This window comes from Podarcis muralis, chromosome 2, assembly GCF_964188315.1.
Source record: "Podarcis muralis chromosome 2, rPodMur119.hap1.1, whole genome shotgun sequence".
NCBI lineage: Eukaryota > Metazoa > Chordata > Lepidosauria > Squamata > Lacertidae > Podarcis > Podarcis muralis.
The window spans coordinates 113,417,711-113,442,657 of NC_135656.1; the positions used below are offsets into that span (position 1 = coordinate 113,417,711).

The following is a 24,947-nucleotide window of genomic DNA, read 5'->3' on the forward strand; positions in this document are numbered from 1 at the left end:
ACAGTTTGATCCCCCCATTTCATGCTACTTTGTCACCAATTTCCCCCTACACTGGAGTAGTACCAACACTACTGCACAGCTAATCCTAGCTGGCCACATGATGACATCACTGACATCAAACGCAGCTAATGCATAGTGCGATCAATGCTTTGTGAGTCACGATACCATGCCTTCACTTTGGATGTGTGGATACTTTTGCACCCTCTTGAATGCAGCCCCCAAACAGCTGGGGTGGGTGCTTTTTACAGGGGGGACAGAAGCGGCAACACCTCCAAAAAACACCCCGCTCCCCATTTTATCTCAGCGTTTTGTATATTTCAGTCATATCCAAGGACACAGAGTTACCAGGACAGAATGTCATGTGCCCTAAAAAGTGCTGGGATCCTGTCCAAATCCCATGCCAAGAAAAGCGAATGCCTGTAATCTGTATAATTGATGCATCAGTGCAGACTTTTCCTTAGTTTGCATAATTTTATTTGGCTTCCGCTAGCTCCACCTGCTGATTGCTATACATTCGACTGAGCTCTGGCTCCAGAGGGTTAGCAAGGTATTGGCACCACGTTTTTAAGAAGGAATCATGAGCCCTAGAAACTTGTTCCTTCTTGTTTCATAACAAAAGCCAAAATTTTAAATTTTGTAGCCGATTCCCATTTCTCATGTTAAACTTCAGTAGAAACCTGGGTAGGATACACTGTGCTCCTACGTACGAGGCTCCTACCTCCATCACAAACTACGTTTCTCCCACACGGAAAGCGTTTTTGGTTACATGGAAAGTGACAGCAGGCCTGGGATGGGATGTGAATCCCTTGTGTTTATTTAGTTGTTTAGAACACATTTATATACTGTTCTTCGAGCCAAAGCCTCTCATAAATGGAAAGCCTCTGCAGCACTTAGGCTGGCTGAGAGGTTGTAGCCCAGGGTGAGAGGATAGAGAGCCTTTTTTTTAGGCCTAGGAAGTAGTAGCCTAAAGGTAAAATTCACATTCGTCGTTCCACCCACGTTTGCCTCTGGCCTCACTCAACACTGGCATGTGACCCACAGAAACTGGACCTGAAGAGAATGCAAATTCCTTCCCTTAAAATGGTTCTCTATTCCTCTGTTAGAGCGGTTTTTTTGTCCCCACACAACTTGAATGGATATCCATGAGGCAACGCTATAGGGTCAAAGGCCACTAGGATTTTGCCCCCTCAGGCTCATGTACTCAAGTTCACTCAGCACCTATTAAGTCTTCTTTACAACTGAAGAATTCTGCTGAACTTACCTCATTCTCAATACAACACAAACAAGTGAGACCAAGAGAACTACGTCCAAAAGTCTGGGAGGCCTTTAGGGGTGTAGGGCTCTGCCCCACAGCCCCCCTTAGCCCATGGCCCATATCTGCCTGTCCAAACATTTCTGGTGGGCCCATAAATTTGATTTTTTTTTCCTTTGTAAAAATGGCCGCTCCCCTCTTTTGTGTCCCTCCAGGTCCTCCACCCCAGTTTGTTTTGCCCAATGTGGGGCTTGAACCCACAAGCCTGAGATGAAGAATCTCCTGCTCTGCGAACACACGCACATTTACAGCGCATGGTTCCCCCCTTTCCAAAAAAAAAAAAAAGAACCCTGGGAATTGTAGTTTGTTAAGAGTGCTGGGAGTTGCAGCTCTGCAAGGGGCTGAACTACAGTTCCCAGGAGTCTTGGGGGGGGGGGGTCATGTGCTTTAAGCATACTGTGCATAAGCATCCCGCCCATCCATTCCTTCTTTCTTTCTCTCTCTCCAGCGCATAACTCCAAGGCTGCATCAGGTTCGATCCAGCTGCGTAATCCCATATTGTAGAGGGTTGGACTAGATGACCTGGAGGACCCCTTCCCTTCCAACTCTATGATTATACAGTATTCTAATCTTCAGAGGAAGGAAGCCGGCTGGCTCCTTGCGCCTTCTCGCTGCCCCCCTCCAGGTTCTTTTCTTCCAGCTGGGGGCAGCAAAGAGACATAGAGAGAGAGCGCTGTTCCATATACAGTAAATGTATTCTATATACACACAGCAGCGCTAGCTTGGAAAAGGAGGGGAGGCGTCAAGAAGAAAGGAGAAGGAGGAGGGAGGAAAACCCAGAGAAGCTGCTCTCTCCTCCTCCATCTCCTCCTCCTTTTTCCTCCTCTTCCCTCCCTCTTTCCAGCTCCTCCTCCTCCTCCTCCTCCAGCCCTTGTGTGGGACTCCATTTTCCCAGCCCCAAAGTCTCCAAGGGAAGGGGGCCGTGGGAGCGCGCAGCCAAGATGGAATAATAGAGATCTCTAGATCTTGCCTATAGCTATCTGTAGATCTATATAGCTATACAAAACCCAGCCGTGCCTCGACGACGTCGCCCGGGCGCCTCCGGATTTGGGCAGCGTTAGGATCGGCGTCTTTGTGTGCGCGCTCGCTCGCGCTCGGCTGGACAGTTTTCGCCTTGGTGGCTTTTTGCGCCCCCGCGGAATGGATGACCAAGGGAGGCTGATCCAAGCTCGGGGGGCCGTGGGGCTCCCGCCGGGCCATCCGGCCGTGCCGGGGGTCCCTAGCATGACCCCCCACTCCCTCCACGAGCCCCCCTCGGATAACGGCGAGCCGCGCAAGCAAGACATCGGCGACATCCTGCAACAGATCATGACCATCACCGACCAAAGCTTGGACGAGGCGCAGGCAAAGTTGGTTACCCTCTCGCCATTCCGGGGCGCACGGGCTGGTGGGGGAGAGGGGGGTGCTGGAAAGTTGCCTGGGAGGGTACCTCCCTTTGTGTGTGGCGAGGAGTAGTTTGGGATGCAAGCTGTGGGACCGAGACCTGGGGGCCGTGGGGTGGCCCGCGCTTTCCAGCGGAGTTTGGTGGTGCCGGATTTCGGGGGCGCATGTTGTGCGCCTGGGTGGAGACTTGGAAGTTCAAGGTTTCGGGCGGAGGTGCTCCAGTTTTATTGGGGTATTCCCCCAAATCCGGATTTGGGACTTGGGAAGCTGGATTGGGCAGGAACTGAACGTGGAGGGGGTGTTATTTGGGGGAACTTGATGGGGAAGAAAGATGAGGTTGAGGGTTAAGAATGGATTCCCTTGTCTGTTGCGGGGAACTTGAGTGGAGCCTCTTCAGAAAGGAGGAGAGCCTGAGGCCTGGAAGTCTGGAGCAAGTTGGCTCTTGTTTTTGTTGGGTGGAGAAGTTGGGAAGGAGAGGTTCGGATTTCAGGGGAGCCAAGCGTGGATTACAGAGAGGGTTGCTGGGGCCTGTTCCATTTGGGACTTGGGCCATTTTAGGGTAACTGAACTTGCTCTCTGGGGTTTGTAGCTTGTTGTGGGGCGTTCATATGCACAGGATGGTGGTGCTGGTAAACTGGTTTGGGAGGGGTGGTTGGTGTGGAATCCCAGCGTAAATAATAGGGGGAACTGGAATTTGGTTGAAGAGAGAGATTCTAGGGATTGCTGCTCACATTATTCCTGTGGCCCATACCTTCTCCTTAAACCACCAGACATTGCTTCCCTTCCAGATGTTTTAGTAGCCTGGCTTTTCACTCCCTGCCTGTTCACTTAGCCAAGCCACCAGATTTTCACATTTGGTTCAGGGGTATCCCAAACCCCTGAGGTTGATATTTTAGAGGGTCTCTGTTGTGTAGTTAAATATATTAACAGTTAAATTTTTGATTATATTTGGTGATATGTGCTGATCTGCAGGGAGCAAAAGAATTACCTACTTGCAGATAAAACTCTTTGAAGGGTCTCATGCTGAAGTTATAACTTTTGTCTAACTTTGAATAATAAGTTTGTGTGGTTGCTGTATTTTTTATTTTTATTTATATATATATATATAAAAAGACTTTATATTGTAGGCCAGTCTTTAGATTAGAGGCAATATTATTGGTCGGATGGTTTCTGTTTGACAGAACGATTGCCAGAAGTTTGGTTTCAGATATGCGTTTGTGTGTGGAGTGGTTTGTATCAAAACGTCTGGACATCCAAATTCCTGGGAGGTTGTTTTTTCCCCCTGCTGGGAATTGGCACCGTGTTTGTGAGAGAGAATGCAAGACCGGTGTGGTTAAGGGTTGTGAAGTGGCTGTTGGGAAGAGAGGTATTTTATACTGAGAAAGTTAAAATCCTCAGGGGTGTCTTTTTATTTCCTATGATCCGTGTACCTATGTGGATTAAATCCAGTGTGAGGTGAATTGTAGATATTAAGGTCTGCGGAGAGGTTTTCTGTGCTGAATTCTTGTGGAAGTTGTGGCCTTTTAGAGAGAAAAGGGCTCTCAGGACACTGTGTTGGTCTGAACTTGGAAGTTGTGTTTTGAGGGGAGAATCGTGAGTTTGTGTGATAGTCTAAATACTGAGTTCTGTTTGGGGCAGGGGAACAAAATAATTTGAGGGTTGTTTCTCTGAATATGTGCTTGTGTGCTTTGATTGTCCGGTATATCCAGGTTTTATTCAATTTCTGAGTTGCAAAGCCCGAGTCCAGTGTTTTGTGAACTGAGTTATTGTTTAGAAATGGGGAAAGCTATATAACCAAAAGAATGTCAAAGGCTGCAATTATATATCAGAAGAAAGTGTTTGAAATTTGTTTAATACTGCATAAAATGGATTTTAAAAGATGAGATGGAGGAATCAAAGCAATGCAAAAATGTAATTCCAGTGAAGGGTAAACGGGGATCATTCCTTAAGATTCCCCCCCCCCCTTTTTGTCCACCTTTCCTAACTTGACCAAACTTTGCCCATTTTACTGTACCTGAACACCCCTCCACATTCTTAGAAAGCATTCCAACAACTGAAGGAAATATATATTTTTATTGTTTAGGCTGTTCAGGTGCTGGAATTATACTGGGAATTACTGGGGCAGAGAGGGGACTCCATTATATGTGCGAATAAACGAGGATGGATTGATTGATTGATTGATTGATTCGCCAGGCTCAGGCCTGCGAGCTATTGTGGAAATGGATAGAGACTTCCTTTCTCTTTATGACAACTCCAAATCCAGTCTTTCCTCCCCTCAAAAACCACCGGCTTTATCTGCTCTCTCTCCCACTGTTTAAACTGCAGGAAACATGCCCTGAATTGTCACCGCATGAAGCCAGCTCTCTTCACCGTCCTCTGCGAAATCAAAGAAAAGACAGGTACTGTATTGTTTGGGCTCCGGGTTTGAGAGGGGTGGCTGTATGTTGTTGTTCAAATACACACACACACACACACACACACACACACACACATATTTCTCAACCTGTTACCAAAATAACCCCCCACAACCCACTATATTGTAGAGCGAAGAAAAGGAGGGATTGGAATGGGGATTATGGGGAGTCTGTGGTAGAGAGGAGGAAGGCAGAAGAGCCGGTGTTTTCCCTCCAGAGGTTTTTGCCAGAGGCCTGTCGTCTCCTGCGCCATCTTGACGCGTCTGAAATTTCTTTTTCCGCCTGCCTGGTTTTCTTTGTAGCAACTTTGCCCCACCACCGGCCTCCTCTCTCTGCCTCCACCCGCCGCTGTTTGACCATGGTGTATTTTTGTGTGCAAGGATGGAAATGTCCCCCTATGTCCCCCCCCTTGCTCACACTGCCTTACTTGTAATGGGGGTCGCTTAGTCCATAAAGGGGTCTCTGGTAGCATCAGGATCTTTTGTCCACAGAAATAAATACCTCCCACCCCGGTCTCCCCTCCTGTCTTTGAAACTTTCATCCCCGCCTTTTCCTCCCATCACTGTTGTGTTCCCCAAAATTCTCCCTTGCTTTGGGATGCTTCCTTGACTGGCTTGCTTCTTAAGTTTTAGGCTACCCTGTGGGGTGTCCTTTTGCCGAGGGGGGTGGGATGGGATATGCAAAGTGCCTTTAAGGCTGTGTATCTGCATGAGAGAGGCAGGGAGGAGAAACTGGAGTTTCCTGCCAGCTCCTTGGAAGTTGTGCTGTGCCCAGATTAAAAAGTGAAAAGAACCCAGCAGCCCAAGCCTTAAAAGGATTAGTGAAAAGGAGAGAGTGAGAGGTTTGTATGTGTGTGTTGGGATTGTCATTAAAGTTCATCCAGTCTTAAGCTGCTGGGATTTGGGCCGCATGTATCCGAAGTAATGGCCAGCTGGCCAGCTGTCTTTAGGGCCTCGTTTGGTCATCTGCACGTTTATTTAAACTGCTTAAATCCCACTCAAGTCAATAGGAGTTCGGAGGCCTCGCTGGGAGTGGGATTGCAGCCAGGAAAGCATTAAGCTGGATTCTGGAAACACTAATCTGTGTTTTAGAGAGTGAGTGTGAATACTTTTCGTTTTGTTTTGCTCAAACGTGAGCTCTGAATTGCTGATCTTCCAACCGGTGGGTTGGAACTCTCAAACGGATCATGCACTCCGGGATAAGTTGTGTCGCACCGATGGTGCGCCTCCCATTTTCGTCCCTTCTGTAAGCAGCTGCTTTAGGGTGGGTTGTTGTGCTTTTTAAAAGGAGGTAAAAGTCATAGATGGGAGAGAGACATGCAGGAAAATATCAACAGCGAGTCCCATTTCTTTGGGATGAAAGATAGGCCCGGAAGTTTAAAAAGCGATGGGTGAAAGCTGTGGGACTGAATGTTTTGGCGTGTGTTAATGAATGTCTTCTTGCTCGGCTCCTCTCACCCATGTCATGTGACCCACAGAAGGTCGCCAAGAAAATCGGTTTGAAAAAGTTTCCTGCCTTTGAAGTGGTCCCTAGTTTAGGCAAGCAGTCGCAGCCGAGTCCTGTGCAAGTTTGCTCAGATATGATCCCCACAAAATTCAGTGGGGCTTGTGCAGACAATTGGAGCCTGTGCATGCTTCCTTGGGAGGGAGCCCAACTCAGTACATTGGCATTTGATTCTGAATAAACGTGCCGAAGGTTTTGGCTTTTGGTTTGTTTCCTTCCCTGCAGCGTTCTCCAACTGCTGGTCCGCTCCTGATATCGCTGGGCTGCATCTCCCTATTTTCCCTGACCTTTGGCCTTGCTCACTGGGGCTGATGGGCGTTGGAGTCCAATCGTATTTGGGGAAGTTAGGGAAAACACCTTGTGGTTTCCATATGAGATGGATGTTTTGCTTCTGCAACATCACCCAAAGCAGAGATGCTGGGTGGAAGCTTGCAATTTAAAAGGCTGCTTATGAAACATGAGTGTTGTTGTCAGAAGGGAAAAGGCATCGTTCGTGTTTATAAACTGATGCATGGCGTCGAGAAAATGGATAAGGAGAAGTTTATCTTTTCCTGCTCTCCTACTACCAGAGGGTCAATTTCAATTTTCAGTGTTCTTCTGAAGGTGATTGACAGAAGATTTGGGGCAGATCCGTACCATACCTTTAAAACATGCCCAACACACATTGAAAGCACATGACTCCGCCTGCCTCACAGAATCCTGGGAACTGCACCTTCCTCTTCTACAGCTTCCAGCACCCTTGACAATACAGTCATACCTCGGGTTACAGACGCTTCAGGTTGCATTTTTTTGGGTTATGGACCCTCCGAAACCCAGAAGTACCGGAATGGATTACTTCTGGGTTTCGGCGGTCGCGCATGCGCAGAAGCGCTAAATCACGCTATGCACAGAAGCACCGAATCGCAGTCCGTGGGTTGCGAACGCGCCTCCCGCACAGATCACGTTTGTAACCGGAGCGTCCACTGTACACAGTCCCCAGGATTCTTTGGGGGCAATTTGTGTGCTCTGAATATGTGTCGGGTGTACTTTATAGCGTGGATCTGCCGTCAGGATCAAAAGGGGAAGTACAGGGCATGTAATTAAACTATGGGATTCTCTGCCATAAAATGGTGACAAAGGCCACTGGCCTAGACAGCTTTAATTTAAATTTTTTTTTATAAGAACATAAGAGGAGCCAGTGCCGGCCCAAATACATTTTGGCACCTGAGGCGAACCACAAAATGGTGTCCCCTCCCAGCCAGGGAACAAGGGGGCAATAAAGATCCACTTCGGGAGCAAGGGTGGGAGGAGACCAGCAGCGCCTCCTGTTGGCCAGGCGGCCACTGTAGAGGCGGGCATTGGGGGCTGCCTCCCAGGAGTGTGCCGTATCCGTCTCTGCCAGATGCTTCTCTAGGAGGCTGGATCTGCTGTCCTGTCAATCTTGCCGCCTGAGGCAGTCGCCTCACCTTGTCTTATTAATGGGCCAGCACTTAGAGCAGGCCTCCCCAACCTGTGGCCCTCCAGATGTTTTGGCCTACAACTCCCCTGATCCCTAGCTAACAGGACCAGTGTCAGGGATGATGGGAATTGTAGTCCAAAACATCTGGAGGGCCGAAGCTTGGGGATGCTGGGTTAGAGGATGCCCTGTTAGATTAGCCCAAGGGCCTGTCTGGTCCAGCCTTCTGTTCTCGCAGTGGCCAACCAGATATCGCGATGGGAAGCCCACGAGGAAGGGACCGGAATGCAACAGAACTACTTTCCCCACCTGTGGTTTGCATCAACCGGTGTTCAGAGGCATATGATCCTGAGGAGGATAAATGTATCCATGGTAACAAGAAATAATGGTTATATCCTACCTCCGGTTTTTAGATGTGTTATGCCTCTGAAATACCAGTTGCTGGGAAAATAACCTTAAGATCTGTTCCAGAGGCCTTGCTCAGGGGCCTGACAGCTAAGGCAATCTGTGTGGTGAGGACATGGAGCAGGGCCTTCTCGGCGATGCCCCCATACTTAAGGAATTCAGTTGCCTGGGAGGACAGTTTGGCTCCTTCCTTTGAAATCTTTTGGTGATCCTTCAGAACCTACCTTTTTCTTTGTATCTTTTTGCGGTTGATGCAAACTGGACTGAAGAGATAGCGCTCTAAATTGCAGGAAGTATGTTTATTTTTTGCCCCCGATGTGGGTTTCCCATACAAATTTGAATTAGGAAAGTGTTCCTATGAAATTGGGATAATGTGCACTGGGATTTTTTCAGGATGCGTTGAGAATTATTTTCTGATGTGTTAAGAGGGAACAAATTGAGATGTTTAAAAACTTGGAAGCTGCTGGGTTATATTTATTAGACGTTTGTGTCCGTTCGTTGTTACTTTAGAAATGGGAAAAATAAAGCTCTGCTTGATAGAATATTATGAAATAAGTTAGGTTTTCTATATGTTTTGAAACTATTCTCCTTGGTGGCTTTTGTTATTATGCACAGCTTTGTGAATAATGTCTTCTTAAAGTGGCTTATAAATCTATTAAACTTTAAATTGGGATACGACTTGGATGCTAAAATACCGTATTTTTCTCTCTATGGGACGCACTTTTCCCCCTCCAAAAATGAAGGGGAAATGTGTGTGCGTCCTATGTAGTGAATGCAGGCTTTCGCTGAAGCCTGGAGAGTGAGAGGGGTCGGTGCGCTTGGCTTCCTCTTTAGAAGGCTTGCGGATAGCAGCCTGCAGCCCAAATCCCGGGGAGTGCAGCGCTGCGCACCCCGGACTTTGGGCAGCTATCCACAAGCCTTCGGAGCCCGGTGGGAGTTCCCGCCAGGCTCAGAAGGCTTGCGGATGGCAGCAAGCTCTGGGAGCGAAGGCGGGGTTGCGCGCAACCTCGCCATCGCTCCCGGACCCGTTCTGGGGGCTGGGGTCGGGGGAAGCTCGGACTTCCCCCACCCCAGCCCCACGGCTAAAGAGGAAGCCAAGACAGCTAGCGGGATCCATCCCGCTCTGTCTTGGCTTCTGCCAAAGCCGCGCGCAGCCTCTCCCGGCTGGAGAGGTTGTGCGCGGCTAAAGAGGAAGCCAAGACAGCGAGCGGGATCCATCCCGCTCGCTGTCTTGGCTTCTTTGCTCTTTGGGGCTGGGGGGGGAAATAATTTTTTTCTTTACCCCCCCCCCCCTAAAAACTAGGTGCGCCCTATGGTCTGGTGCGCCATGTGGAGCGAAAAATACGATAGGTGGGCCTTTGAACTGATCAACCAGGGCTCTTTTGATACCAATTAGATAGGGGAGGTGCTGCAGATAATGCTTCATTGAGGAAGCCAAAATTTCCAGCTGCATTAATGGAGGACAGTAGTGAGGCCTACATTGAAAAAGCCTGTTGTGGGTCTTTTCGGGTTAAACAGTTATAAACCAATTTAAGAATCTTCTTCCTACGTAAGGCAATGTAGCTAGACAGCTCAGGCATTCTCATAGTAAATCAGGGGCTGTCAAACTTTTTTTGTGGGGCGGCTTGTGGGCACATTTGTATTTTTTGAGCAAGGGCCATGGATGCAACCCCCTCTGATCCCTTTCCTTGCGAACTGGAGAGACAGAAAAAGAGAGGGTGTGAGTGCTTTTCCGTGGGAGCCAGTAGAAATAATCTGAGCCTTGCAAAGCACCTAAAGGCGAAAGAGGAAGTGGGGGAGAGCGTTGCTTTTTCAACTTCCTCCTTTAGCTCTATGTACTTTTCCCAGGAGAAAAGAGGGCAATAGGTGTGCGTATGCAGGTGCTCAGAAGCTTTGTCGATTCCAGGAGAAGACCTTAAGGGCCCCACATTGGTGTAAATGTTGGGCCACAGAGGCCCTGCGTGCAGACCTGTTAGTGAATTCACGAGACAGGGCCTTTTTGGTGGTGGCCCCCAGGGCGGATTTGATTTAAATCAAATCGATTTAAATCACTACTCAGTAAGACTTGATTTATTTATTTTTTTAATTTTTTTTACAGAAAGACTCATTCTTGCTGGTATCATCTTAATATTTACAACCAGAGGAAGCTTTCATTTTCGGAATAATAAATTTTCAGAGTAGTTTTTACAGTTTTATAAAAAATTACAGATTTGGTGATACTATTAGAAATACATAGATAATTGTAATTATTGTGAGTTTTAATAAGTTAACTGTTTATATTTGGACAACTGCTGTATTTTATTGGAAGGAGAAGAATAATTTCAGTCATAACAATTTAAACAATTTATTTACGGTAACTAAAACAATAACATTATAGCATATGCATCCATGTTTGTTAACTGGTGTGGTTAAACAATTTTTTTTAAAAAAACAACCCACTGAGTTTTAGCACACGTGAAAAACTTAAAACAAATCCTTATTTCCCGATGAATAGCCTTTGGACTATAATGTAACTTAAATAGAAAACTATCTTTAGAAAGATTTTTCCTCCAAAAGCATTTTATTTTAAAAATCCAATTTAAATAAAAAAATAGATTTAAATTTTAAAAATTCATTTTTTTAAAAAAATGATTTTTATCCACCCTGGTGGCCCCTCATCTATTGGACTCCTTCCCTTGGAGATGACATAGTTTGGCTCTGTCCATATAGTTGAGGCTTGGAGACATTCCCATTTCAATCTGCCTTTGTTTAGGTAGCTGGGATGGTTTAAACTTGCTTGTGTTATTTGCAAGCTGGCTAGCTGTATGCCGACTCTATATGATGGATGCAAGCAGCCTAGCGTTATAATAGGTCCTCTTTTTGTCTCTTTATGGTGTTCTGCTTACCTTTTGTCTTTTGAAAAAAAATCCTTATCTGTATGTGGTTTTAAAGGTCAGGTTGGTCATGCTGTCATGATTGCAAGCTGCTGTGAAAGGACTTTGGTCCTGAAAATCAGCAAAAAAAATTCCATATTTTAAAATTTTGAAATTGATTTTCTGCATCCCATCTCAATCTGGGCCATAACCGTACTTGGGGATCAAGACTGCTCTGGTAGTTGCAGCCGGGTGTGAGGTTTCACCTCTTCCAGCTAGTTGCACCTCTTTCTAGATAGCAAGATAGCATCTAGATAGATGCTGTGATCCATCCGCTGGTAGTTTCTTGGCTTGATTACTGCAATCAGTTGCACGGGGGGCTGGCCTTGAAGACAGTCTGGAAACTGAAGCTGGTCTCGAATGCATTGCATTGGCTGTTGGAATCATGGAATTATGGGGTGCAAAGGGACCCCAAGGGAGGAATGTACTATATCAGTTTTATCAGGGTGACTCATAGAATTGTAGAGTTGGGACACCAATGGTCATCTCGTCCAACCCCATGCAATGCAGGAATAAACACCCTGGCATATTTGACTGAGCACCTTCTCCCATATGACCCCCCCCCATCCAAAGAGAGAGATTTAAACCAAATAGAGATGTCCTGTTGAGAATCTCACTAAAATCAGGGCTATCCTTTGCCAGGAGCAGTGTTTTCTTGCTAGAATCACAGAATTTGATTTGGAAGGGACTACAAGAGTCATCTAGTCCAACCCGCCACCCCCCAGCAATTGAGGAATCCTGCTTAGTGGAATCCTTGCTCCTCATGTGAAACGTCTTGTCTTCATATCTTTTTGGCCCCTTTAGGATGAGATGCCGAGGAAGAGATAGTATTCTTCTTGACTTCGCAAAGTAGGATTAATTACAGGGTCATTTTCTGGTTGTTTTACAACTCGAATGAAGTGGCTTGGTGTTGTTGCGGTTTAAACGTTTTTGCTGCAAGCCATTTAAAGTCTAGAAGCGGCACTGAAATCACGCTAATTGTACAAAGGGTGTGTATGCATGCCAAGTCTTGCCATTTTTTAATTATTCTCCCCTCCCACTGGCTGCCTCACGCATTTGCACGGGTGTTTTATTTATTTTTTGAACCTTTGCCCTGCCGTACCTGGAACCGTCGGGGAGGCTTAGAGCTGCGCCCCTCCCTGACTGCCAGAGGCAAATCTTCATTCCCTCAAGATCCAGAGCAAGGTATGTTCTCTCTGCTTAAAAAAACAAATCCTCGCAAGAAAGCTTTAATTCCATACCAAAAAAAAAAAAAAAAAAAAGGCTGAGTTGATGCAGATGTTCATAATTTGCTCATTTTGCATAATTAATCCTGCTTTGGTTTGGCAAGGAGAAGGGGGAAGTTATGCAATGCACTGGCATTCTTCTGACAATTGCTTGAGAGGCTAATTGGCCACACCTGTCTCTAGTCTCTAAAACTTCTGGCTCACATTGCTCATATTATTTAAGGGAAGCTTGCAGTTAAGCACTAGCCTGGTTACCGCAGACACGTGCATGGAAGCGAGTGTGTAGACTGGCAGAGGAGAGACGGCGTTGTCCATTCTTTTCCTGTCCCCAACACAGAAACCAGAGTGAGCTGCTAGAGCAGGGGTGAAGATTTTTGGCTCTAGGGACAGCCTGCTTGTCAATCATGTGACATCATAATGACATCACGCCGGGCACTCGTAAACCACAGTGCAAGGGGCGTTGCCAGCTCTGCGCTTGGTAGTGCAGGGAAAAGGCCTGCAAGTCGATGCTGCAAAAAACCTGGAGCTGCTTGCTTTGGCTGTGCGGGCCAGGTGCTTAGCAAACAACAGACATGCACAGCCAAACTGAGCAGGATTTAATCCCTGCTCGTCAGGGGATTTGGCTGTGAGCGCCTGTTCGCTGCCGGAAACTTGCCTGTGCAACTCAGAATTGGACCTCACCCTCCCACCCAGCAGCTGATGTCATGAGTGATGTCAGCTGATTGACAGGTGGGTAGGGTTGGGGGACATGGCCTTTGCAGGCCAAAATGGTGAGCCAAAAGCCTCCCATCCCTGTTTCGGAAGAAAAAAGCTCCCACCTGCACAATGAGCATGTAAACACTGCGGGTAAACCATCTGCAGGTTCTCAGTAGGCTAGTAAACATTTTTATAGGCTAGTAACTTTTAGGGCCTTATGCCCCAGACTGCTTTATGTGCATCTTCATAACCATGAGGTCCAGAAACTTGCTTTTGCTGGCTGGCTTTTTGAGCGCAGAGTTGTGCAGTCCTGGAAACGGGGGAGAATGTCATTGGGCCTTCCCCTAGCTCTGAGACAAGCCGCAGTCGCAGGCCAGCTTTGGGTGTGGGCAGGCAAGATGAGTGATAGATGTGGTCACAATGAAGAAGAGAGTTCAAGGCAGGCGGAAAGTCAAATTCCAAGGCGGCAGTAAAGGCTTGGGGTGGCCAGAAGCAGATGCGAGGTCAAAGGCAGGTAGAGGGATTTACTGGGCTTGGTGCATCCTGGCTGGGATAGAGAGTCGACAGGCACGATTCAAGCTGGGAAGGTCACCTGAGTCTCTCTTCAGGCCAGGTCTGCATCCACAAAGGACACCCTTTTCCTTAAGGCCTGGTCTCCTAGGGTGCAGGTGGTGCAGGAAAGTAAGGCACTGAAACCTATCTATTGGTGGCGTTGGTTTGAGAGCCCCATCTGTATGGCAGCTGCATCTACCTCCGGGGCAAGCATGGTTTTGCTCCAAACTGGGTGCATCGACACAAGCACTCAGCCCACCAGGGAAGTGTACAGAAGTTTTGTACAGAAGAGCAATAAATATACTAGTTTTGTACAGGAGTGCAGCCTTTCCTTCTGAGTCAGGGGAAACCCATCCCTTCCTCTCCACATCAGAAGCTGGCTGTGTCCTGTTCTGATTGGCTGGCCCCTACGATGTCACATGTTCCCATCAGAATCCGGCTGTGCCCTGTGCTGATTGGCTGGCCCCTATGATGTCACCGCTTCACCTGTCCTGGCCGGTTTTTAAGCTATTTCTAAAAAGCAGGTTGTGATTGTCTCTGTGTAATACGATGTTTATTTTGTCTCATGAACCGCCCTGAGATATTTGGATGAAGGGCGGTATATAAATTTAACGAATAATTATTTCTCATCAAAAAACATTTAAAAGTGATCCCATACTGGTGCACATCAGATGTGGTGAGCCTCTGGGCTCCCAGATGTTTTGTTGTTGTTTTGTTGTTTAGTTGTTTAGTCGTGTCCGACTCTTCGTGACCCCATGGACCAGAGCATGCCAGGCACTCCTGTCTTCTACTGCCTCCCGCAGTTTGGTCAAACTCATGCTGGTAGCTTCGAGAACACTGTCCAACCATCTCGTCCTCTGTCGTCCCCTTCTCCTTCTGCCCTCAATCTTTCTCAACATCAGGGTCTTTTCCAGGGAGTCTTCTCTTCTCATGAGGTGGCCAAAGTATTGGAGCCTCAGCTTCATGATCTGTCCTTTCAGTGAGCACTCAGGGCTGATTTCCTTCAGAATGGAGAGGTTTGATCTTGCAGTCCATGGGACTCTCTAGAATCTCCTCCAGCACCATAATTCAAAAGCATCAATTCTTCGGCGATCAGCCTTCTTTATGGTCCAGCTCTCACTTCCATACACCACTACTGGGAAAACCAGAGCTTTAACTATACGGACCTTTGTTGGCAAGGTGATGTCTCTGCTTTTTAAGATGCTGTCTAGGTTTGTCATTGCTTTTCTCCCAAGGAGCAGGCGTCTTTTAATTTCGTGACTGCTGTCCTGGATGTTTACTGAACTACAACTCCCATTTCCCCTCATCGTTGGCTTTCCTTCTTGCGGCTGATGGGAGTTGTAGTTTGGCAACATCAGGATGACCAAAGGCTCCTTACTCCTGATCTACATGAGTGTTGGTGGTACCTTTTTAAAAATTTAAGAAAATCATATGGTCTGCCCACCTAAAGATTTAGGGTGCGTGGATGGAATAGGGGAATATAAGAAACTGCTTCATTCTGAGTCAGACCATCGACTCCCCCAGGTCATTATTGTCTAAACTGACTGGCAGCAGCTGCGCAGGATTTCAGGGAGGAGACATTTCTCCATTGCCTGTTACCTGGAGATGCCAAGGAATTGAACCTGGGCCTTCAGCACGGGGCGCAGATGCTTCTCCGCTGAGCTGCCGCCCTTCCCCAAAAGACATAAATTAGAAAGAACATAAATTAGCTGCATTTCCCATGGCTGGAAAGAGCATCTGTTGCTTTCATTGTTAAGGTGGGAGGCAAGGCCAGGCGTCCTCCACAGGAGGCAAAATGCGCCACGGCTCCTTTATTTTTAGAGATCCATATGCTCGCCTGCATCTGGAGGAGCTGCGGTGGCTTTCCTCACAGTGTATACATGGGAATCTGTTGTTTTCTGGTGAACGTTGCTCTCTTGTCTGGGTCCGCGGCGTCTTCACAGAAGCTGAGCTGGGCCCCTTGACAGTAAAAGAGACTTAAAAACGGGCCTGCCATCTGACTCTCCCATGATGCCATCCTCACCCCAGAGTTAACATTTTATTAAAAATGGGAGCTCTTTAAAAAATAAATACATTTTTATTAGGGTTTAGAAAGAAAAATACAAGTATTATTGTCAGTGGAAGCTTCTCAGGCCCAGCAGCACAGGCCTCAGGCCTTGTTTTGGCTCAGATAGGACAGGCCAGCTAGAGGTGCCCAGAAGTGGCTTTATATATTTATTTGTTTTAGATCAAATGTGGGGAAGCTTCAGCCTTCCAGGTGTTGCTGAACTACGACTCCCATCATCCCTTGTCCTGGACCATGCTTGCTGGGGCTCATGGGAGGTGGAGTTCAGTAACCTCAGGAGAGCCAAAGTTTCCTCACACCTGGTCTGGGCTTATCCTTGGAGTGGAACCTTTTTGAACCTAAGAATCATAGAATTGTAGGGTTGGAAGGGACCCTGAGGGTCATCTAGTCCGATGGAAGAAAATCGTACTGAGCTAACATGTATGCCAGTGTGGTATAGTGGTTAAGAGCGGTGGACTTGTAATCTGGGGAACCGGGTTCACATCTCCGCTCCTCCACATGCAGCTGCTGGGTGACCTTGGGCTAGTCACACTTCTCTGAAGTCTCTCAGCCCCACTCACCTCGCAGAGTGTTTGTTGTGGGGGAGGAAGGGAAAGGAGAATGTTAGCCGCTTTGAGACTCCTTTGGGTAGTGATAAAGCGGGATATCAAATCCAAACTCCTCCTCCTCCTCCTCCTCCTCCTCCTCCTCCTCCTCCTCTTCTTCTTCTTCTTCTTCTTCTTCTTCTTCTTCTTCTTCTTCTTCTGTTACAACTTTCACAGCCCAAAAACGATTTTCGAAACAAGGTAATGTACCTTAGTTGGTAGAGCACAAGACTCTTATTCTCCGGGTTGTGGGTTCGAACCCTACGCTGGGCAAGAGATTCCTGCGTGTCAGGGGGTTGGACTAGATAGCCCTCGGCATCCCTTCCAGCTCTACAATTCTGTGATTCCAATATATGTATATTTAACCCTGCAGACCAGGGAAGAGTGTCTTTCTGAAAGGAGGAATGGGATGGTGGAAGGCAGGATCCACAGACCCCTTCTATTTTATGGAGGACACTTTTTAAAATAAAAAACACGGTTCAATCTTGAATGTGTTCAAGAGCGGCGCTTTGGATCTTGCTGAATTTCGCTTGTTCCCCCTCTTTATCTTTAGCCTGCGAAACCTGGCAGTTAAATTGGTGCCCTTGGCAGCTGCGGTTGTGAAATGGTGCCCTTGAGGAGATCTGGCAGCTGCAAAGGCTGTGCAAGTTGCAATAAAACAAAATAAATGCAAATTGGGCCTGTTTAAATCAACGCACCTCTTTTGATTGAACATAAAACAGGTCCTATAGGCCTGTAATTGGGAGAGTGTGGTCATGTGTGTATAATTTGGATGTCTAACATGAGAGGCCAGGCAGAAATAGACAGGACGGGGATGGGGTAGGACTTAGTGCAGTTTAGCATTTATTTAGTTATTATTCCATTCCTATCCCCCCTTTACTCCCAAGGAGCTCAATCAAGGTGGTTTCCCCTCTGCCCCACTCCTTCTTTGTCCGCACAACAGTCCTGCGAGGGAGGCTAGGCTGTGACAGGTAGCTCTTAATCTCAGGGTAGTGGGTTCGAAACCCACATTGGACAAAAGATTCCTTCCTTGCAGGGAGTGGGACTTAGCTGACCGTTCAAACTCTTATGATTCTGAGAATTTGAAAAGGGGGAACTGCAGGCAAATGCTGCAGGGGGAAAAGAAGCAAAAAGGGTTTTTTTTGGTGGGGGTAGGAAGGAGTTGAGAGGGCCACCTGACCTCTGCTTAAAAACCTCCAAGGAAGCAGAATTGATTTATTACAAGGAGACGTTGTGAAGAGGCTGGGCTGGAGTGGCAAAGAGCTTCGGCTAGGGACTTTCTTGATAAAATTTAGTGCTTGGCCATTAACTCCCAGTTCAGATGGGCCTTTGGGGCTACATAAACTGCGGTCTGTGAAGCCAGGAAGGAGCACTGGTGCGGAGAGAGCTCATTCCTCTCTTCCTTCGCACTTGGCACAAAGATCCTGGCTTGTTTTTAAGCCGGAGTTCCCTGGTTCAAATGGAGGGGAGCAGTGTTCAGCCCCAAGACCCTTCGGCGCCATAAACCATGGTTTGCGAAGCCTCTAACAGTAATCTGAACTGTATAAACAAACCACTGTCAACCCCCAGCCCTCCCTCCACATACAATAAGAGTATCAAAGCAGTTGACATAGTTTTGCTGTTCCTGTATTGCAGAGGGTTGGACTAGATGACCCTTGGGATCCCTTCCGACTCCACAATTGTATAATACGTAGGTGGTGCTGTGGGTTAAACCACAGAGCCTAGGGCTTGCCAAGCAGAAGGTCGGCGGTTTGAATCCCTGCGACGGGGTGAGCTCCCGTTGCTCAATCCCTGCTCCTGCCAACCTAGCAGTTCGAAAGCACCTCAAAGTTCAAGTAGATAAATAGGTACCACTCCGGCGGGAAGGTAAATGGTGTTTCTGTGCACTGTTCTGGTTCTCCAGAAGCGGCTCAGTCATGCTGGCCACATGACCCGGAAGCTGTATGCCGGCTCCCTCGGCCAATAAAGCGAGATGATCACTGCAACCCCAGAGTCGGCCACGACTGGACCTAATGGTTAGGGGTCCCTTTGCCTTTTAATTCACAGCAGTTTGACTTCACCCTCAGTGGCGCACTCCATTGTATCTCGAGACTGGTTGCCAACAAAATTTGCAGGGTCTGGTGAAAGCATTACTGAGATAATCCACGTGAGGCTCTTCAAACCAGCTTTTATGAAAAACCTGAACATGGATTTTATTAAGATACAGGGACCCAAAATAACATGCTTTTAGGTAAAACATGTTGGCCGGAGCTGGTGGGAGTTGTAGTTTGAAGCGCCAGGTTGGGGAGGCCTCTTGCAGAGGTAGATTCACCCTGATAGTTATCGCTGAGCCTCCGCTGGGCGTTCCTGCCACTCCTCAGCTGTTAACACTCAGCCGTAGTTTGGTGTTGAATTACTGCTGGAAGTCCAGCGGTCGTTTGCAGCTACCTCCCCAAGGATGCTTGAAAAACACAGTCGGGATGGCTCTGGATTTTATCTTCGCAGCCAGAGAGAGGTAGCTATTTATAGCGCATCCTCTTAAAAAGGGAGCAGCAGGGGAAATACCTTTTATTAGGACCAAGTGGAAACATTGCAGAGACCTAAAGTAACGTCCCTGCATACATTCTTAACCGGTGGACGGGATTATGGGATAGCTGATCCTCTCTTCACCTTGGGGGACTGTGAACAGGGGATTTTGGTGTTCTAACACCATGCGTTCTAACACCTCATGCAATGGGTGGAAAGGTGGGGAGCACGCTAGGAGCAAAAGGTGCTGCCTTAGATCATTGGTGCATCTAGCTCAGGGTTCACACGCTGTGTGCCACGGCCCAGCGGTGGTCCACAAGTTTGATTCAGGAGGTCCACAGTGTGTCTGTGAAGGATGGCGGGCTCTACTGCTGCTGCTGCTTCATCATTCTTGGAATCCAGAAATCTTCCAGGAAGATGAACAGGATGGCCCGGAAGTGACTAGGGGGAAGTGACCCTGAGATCATCGTCTGAGGCCCTCCTTCGTGTGCCGTCTCCTTGAGAGGTCCAGAGGGTGGCAACACGAGAACAGGGCCTTCTCTGCAGTGGCTCCCCGTCTGTGGAATGCTCTCCCCCTGGAAGTTCACCTGGCACCTTCATTACACACCTTTAGGTGCCACGCAAAAACGTTCTTTTTTAACCAGGCCTTTGGTTGATCCTATGCCCTTTTAAAATGTGGTAGTGTTTTTTTGTTTTTTTTTTGGAGGGGGGAATATTGAGTTGTTGTTTTTTATTTTTATTAGGTATTTTGTGGTTTTATATCTTGATTTTATTCTGTGAACCGCCCCGAGACCCCCGGGTACAGGGCAGTATATAAATTCAATAAATAAAAATAATACAAATAATAAATAATAGGGGGAGGAAGCACTTGAGAGAAGTGGAGAAGATCGGAAGCCAAGTTAACAGGAGGCTGGAGATAAAAGTTTGAACCTTAACTCCGTTAGAAACCACGCAGCATCTAGCACAGTGCATTACAGCTACTATAACAGTCAGAAAAATCATTTAGTGGTCCTCAGCAATTTCTAAGGGGAAATATTTGGGAACCGCAGGTCTACACTGAATGGCAGTGGTTCTCCAGGGTTGCAGGAAAGGGAGATGCTGGGGATCAAACCTGGGACCAGTGTTAAAAATTAGAAATTAGGCGTGTTTTGTGACGGGTGCGGATCCAGTTGCGACCACGTGGAAATCTCTAGGTGCTGGACTGGTGACTGGGGGAAGCAAAATGTCACTTAGAGAAGGATGCGAAATATTTTTTTCTTGACGCTTGAATTTGTTTTATTCTGGATTGTTTTGTTTGATGTTTTCATGTGTCGTAAACCGCTTTGAGATTTGTTCTTTAAAATACAAAGTGGTATAGAAATTATGATAATAATAGTAATAATAATAGCGCCTAGACATTCCATTGCGGCGATTGTAACTTAGGTTTAAGGTGCCATTTGGCGATGAGAGTACAGTGGTACCTCGGGTTAAGTATTTAATTTGTTCTGGAGGTCCGTTCTTAAACTGAAACTGTTCTTAACCTGAAGCACCGCTTTAGCAAATGGCGCCTCCTGCTGCCGCCGCACTGCCGGAGCACGATTTCTGTTCTCATCCTGAAGCAAAGTTCTTAACCCGAGGTACTATTTCTGGGTTAGTGGAGTCTGTAACCTGAAGCATATGTAACCTGAGGTACCACTGTATCCAAGTTTCTTACACTTCCTAGGATGTTCTGCACACAAGTCAAACGTTCTGCCCTTAAGCTATGCTCCTTCCTCTACCTTCCCCACTCCTCATTGCCCTCTGCTAGTTGTGAGTATTAACTTCTGAAGTGGAGAGCCTTTTTCTGCTTGTGTAGGTTCTCTGCTTGATTTAGTCCCCTGGCTGTCCAGGATCCTAAATTGTGTAGGGGACCTAGATGAGTAGAGCAATCTCCCCCCTGCTGCTGGTATTTTGCCTTCAGCTGGTGGATAGTGATGAGGGGAGGGCAGAGTTAGTGCCCCACTCTCCCTTGGGGCAATCGTAATCTCCCGGAGGATTAGAATGCCAGAATGGGCCTCAGTAAAGGTAAAGGTCCCCCTGCCCGTACGGGCCAGTCTTGACAGACTCTAGGGTTGTGCGCCCATCTCACTCAAGAGGCCGGGAGCCAGCGCTGTCCGCAGACACTTCCGGGTCACGTGGCCAGCGTGACATCGCTGCTCTGCAGAGCCAGAGCCGCACACGGAAACGCCGTTTACCTTCCCGCTAGTAAGCGGTCCCTATTTATCTACTTGCACCCGGGGGTGCTTTCGAACTGCTAGGTTGGCAGGCGCTGGGACCGAGCAACGGGAGCGCACCCCGCCGCGGGGATTCGAACCGCCGACCTTTCGATCGGCAAGCCCTAGGCGCTGAGGCTTTTACCCACAGCGCCACCCGTGTCCCCTCAAGATGCTCATAAATCTCAAGATGCTCATAAATCTTCGCTGCAAAAGGGATGCCTGATTGTCCTGCGTTGATAACACAGCTGTGATTATAGTGAGGTATAAAAATAGCAGCTGCAATAGACACTCTTAAAATGCACTGGGTGATAGTTTAACATCATTCAAATTTGGGGCAGATCCATTAAAATCCTTGCACTTAAATAACTCAGTGATGTAGCTGGATAGCCCCCTTACTTACTTACTTACTTACTTATTTTTGCAATCCATCCCCAAATATGAGTGGGACTTTGATCCTTCTTCACCCTCCTGCACACTAGCAGAAAAGGATTTATTCCTCCTCCTCCAACTTAAATATGTTTTCACTGCCGGAGGAAAAATCTTTAGGGGAACAGCAGCGAATTCACTCCCCTCTCAAATGAACATTCAAAGAGCAGAATTTGGGTACTTTATAGTAGAAGTTAATGCAGGGGCAAAGTACTGTTTCAATGAAAGTACCGTATTTTTCGCCTCATAGGACGCACTGGCCCATAGGACGCACCAAGTTTTTTTGGGGGGGAAATAAAGAAAAAAAATATTATCCCCCCCCCCGTGGCGCTTGTGGGGCCGGCAGCGGGGAGAAGGCGCTCTTCTCCCCGCCGCCCGCCTTAAGATCAGGTCCGGGGACAGCGGGAAGACGCACTGCGCCTCCCAGCTGTGCACACTGACCCCTCTCGCTCTCCAGGCTTCAGCGAAAGCCTGCATTCGCCCCATAGGGCGCACACACATTTCCCCTTCATTTTTGGAGGGGAAAAAGTGCGTCCTATAGGGTGAAAAATACGGTACCTACTTTACGCCAGGTAATCCTATTTGTCTGTTTAGCCCAGTATTGCCACCTGTGGCTCTCTGGGATCTCAAGCAAAAGTTTTCCCCCATCACCTCCACCCTGAGCCTTTTAGCCATATGCAAAGCATATTCATTCTCTCTCTCTTTATAATCTGCCACACCACCTGAAGGTCTGCTATCATGAGCATACATAGGCAATACTCTATTGGCAAGAGTTCTAGGCGGTTTGCAAATTGGGTCACCCTTCCCGGTTCTCCCACTGGTTAAACATATTTTTTCTGTTGCTTCAGAAACCCACCAAACCTCTTCAACCAGAAAAGAGGGTTGGGTGAAAGGCACAGGGGTGTGCACAAATGTCCTGTAAAAACAAGACTTTGGGAGCTTGAAGTGAGAGGTGCCGGAAGGATCAACGCTTGTCTTTTTTTTCCCCTCTTCCCGAGTGAAGTGATATTTATCTTTTTGTTAAAATCCTGGACAACTGTGCAGAGTTCAAAATGCTGTTCTCTACATCTTGTCAGGTTAAAGTCGCTGTATTCCGCGTAATACATTGTATAGTTCTTTATAATCTTACTAAAGGTAAACGGACCCCAGTCGTGGCCGACTCTGGGGTTGTGGCGCTCATCTCGCTTTACTGGCCGAGGGAGCCGGCGTACAGCTTCTGGGTCATGTGGCCAGCATGACAGAGCCGCTTCTGGCGAACCAGAGCAGCGCACGGAAACGTCGTTTACCTTCCTGCCAGAGCAGTACCTATTTATATACTTGCGCTGGTGTGCTTTCGAACTGCTAGGTTGGCAGGAGCAGGGGCTGAGCAATGGGAGCTCACCCCGTTGCGGGGATTCGAACCGCCGACCTTCTGATCCGCAAGCCCTAGGCTCTGTGGTTTAACCCACAGTGCCACCCGCGTCCCAATAATCTTATTTGAACTGAGTTAAGAACAAAATGAACAAAAAATCCATGTACTTGGCTACAGGATTTTCTCCCGTGGGATGAGTTCAGTTTTCCCCAGCCTTTGCCAGTGCATTTGACAGATGCACTTTCCAGTGTTTCAAGCAGTTGTCAGTGGTGCATCTCCCCACCTCATGCTTCTATAGGGGCTGCCTTGTTTTTAAAAAATGCATGTGTTTAGTAGATGATTAGGCAAATTATTGATGAATAAGGCTACCAAAAGGGACATGGGTGGCGCTGTGGGTTAAACCACAGAGCCTAGGACTTGTGGATCAGAAGGTCAGCGGTTTGAATCCTTGCAACGGGGTGAGCTCCCGTTGCTCTGTCCCTGCTCCTGCCAGCCTAGCAGTTTGAAAGCACGTCAAAGTGCAAGTAGATTAATAGGTACTGCTCCGGCGGGAAGGTAAACGGCGTTTCCGTGCGCTGCTCTGGTTCGCCAGAAGCAGCTTAGTCATGCTGGCCACAAGACCCAAAAGCTGTATGCCGGCTCCCTTGGCCAATAAAGCGAGATGAGCACCGCAACCCCAGAGTCGGTCACGACTGGACCTAATGGTCAGGGGTCCCTTTACCTCAAGGCTACCAGTGGCTACTATCCATGGTGGCTGACATCGTCCTTCCACTGTGCCTATGGCTAGTCATTTTCGTGAAAGCCCTCCCACTGCCTCGCCCCAATCCTGCCCCGTGTTAATATGTATGAGGGGGAAACTTTGCCATATTGGGGTGGGCATATTAGCCTCGGGCATCAAAATATCTCGAGCCCCACTCCCCATGGGACAGAGCACTTTGTCTGCCTCCCAATTTCCTTCTGTCCTTTTCTGCGGCTCACATGGGACTTTGAGGCCTGACCAGATGGAGAGTATTTTCCCTGGCTCCAAGCCCCCGTTTTGCCTCTTGCATTGGAGGAGAGGCTCTGGAGGAGTTGGGGTGTGTGTAAAATAGCTGGTATGGTTGCTTTCATTGCTTAGGCCTGCCTGGTAACTCCACCGCAGGGGTAGGCAACCTAAGGTCCGTGGGCTGCATGCGGCCCAATCGGCCTCTCAGTCCGGCCCGCGGCCGTTCTGGGAACCGGCATGTTTTTACATGAGTAGAATGTGTCCTTTTATTTAAAATGCATCTCTGGGTTATTTGTGGGGCATAGGAATTTGTTCATTCCCCCCCCCCAAAAAAAATATAGTCCAGCCCCTCACAAGGTCTGAGGGACAGTGGACCGGCCCACGGCTGAAAAAGGTTGCTGACCGCTGCTGTACCGCCTAATCTCTGCAGTTTGTCAGACCCTCTGTCCAGTTTGTCAGACCCTCTGTCGTGTTTCCCCCCCCAAAGTGAGTTTACTATGTTATGCCAACTGCCTCCCGAAAGCCACATTTGCCATATTTAGGGCCTGCAGCCACCTCAACATCATCCGTTTAAAGCACTGCAATAGATGCCACATTAAACAGTCGTGGCTTCCTTAAAAAAAACCCTGGGAACTGTAGTTGGTTACGGGTGCTGAGAGCTAGAATTCCCAGCCGTACTTGGGAAGAGGGATGAGCTGTTAAGCCACTCTGGGAGGGGAATATTACCACTATAAACAGCCATGGCTTCCTGCAACCCAGAGCTACAATTCCCAGAGTGGTTTAAGAGCTTGTCCCTCTTCCCAGTAACCAACTACAGTTCCCAGCTTTCTTGGGGAGTGTTTAAAGTGGTCTGAGAGTGCGTCAGCTATTCAGTGTGAACGCGGCTGGTCTCTTTAACAGGACTTGGAGGCGAAACTATAGGCCTGGAGATCCTGTCTGGCGCTGGGCCATGGATTTCT

The 24,947-nt window shown here is 47.9% G+C and overlaps 1 protein-coding gene across 3 annotated transcripts in view; it reads left to right on the top strand.

The window, feature by feature from the left end:
• Positions 1-2,149: 2,149 nt before the first annotated feature.
• PBX2 (PBX homeobox 2) overlaps positions 2,150-24,947 on the top strand; it is a 38,096-nt gene continuing 15,298 nt past the window's right edge. Inside the window, exons 1-2 of one of the 3 annotated variants that reach the window (XM_028720399.2) lie at positions 2,150-2,661; positions 5,009-5,094. In XM_028720399.2, the coding sequence (XP_028576232.1) occupies positions 2,453-2,661; positions 5,009-5,094 (295 nt within the window). In that variant the 5' untranslated portion in view covers positions 2,150-2,452. The remainder of the gene's footprint in view (positions 2,662-5,008; positions 5,095-24,947) is intronic. The other 2 variants (XM_028720396.2, XM_028720398.2) reach the window with 2 other exon arrangements.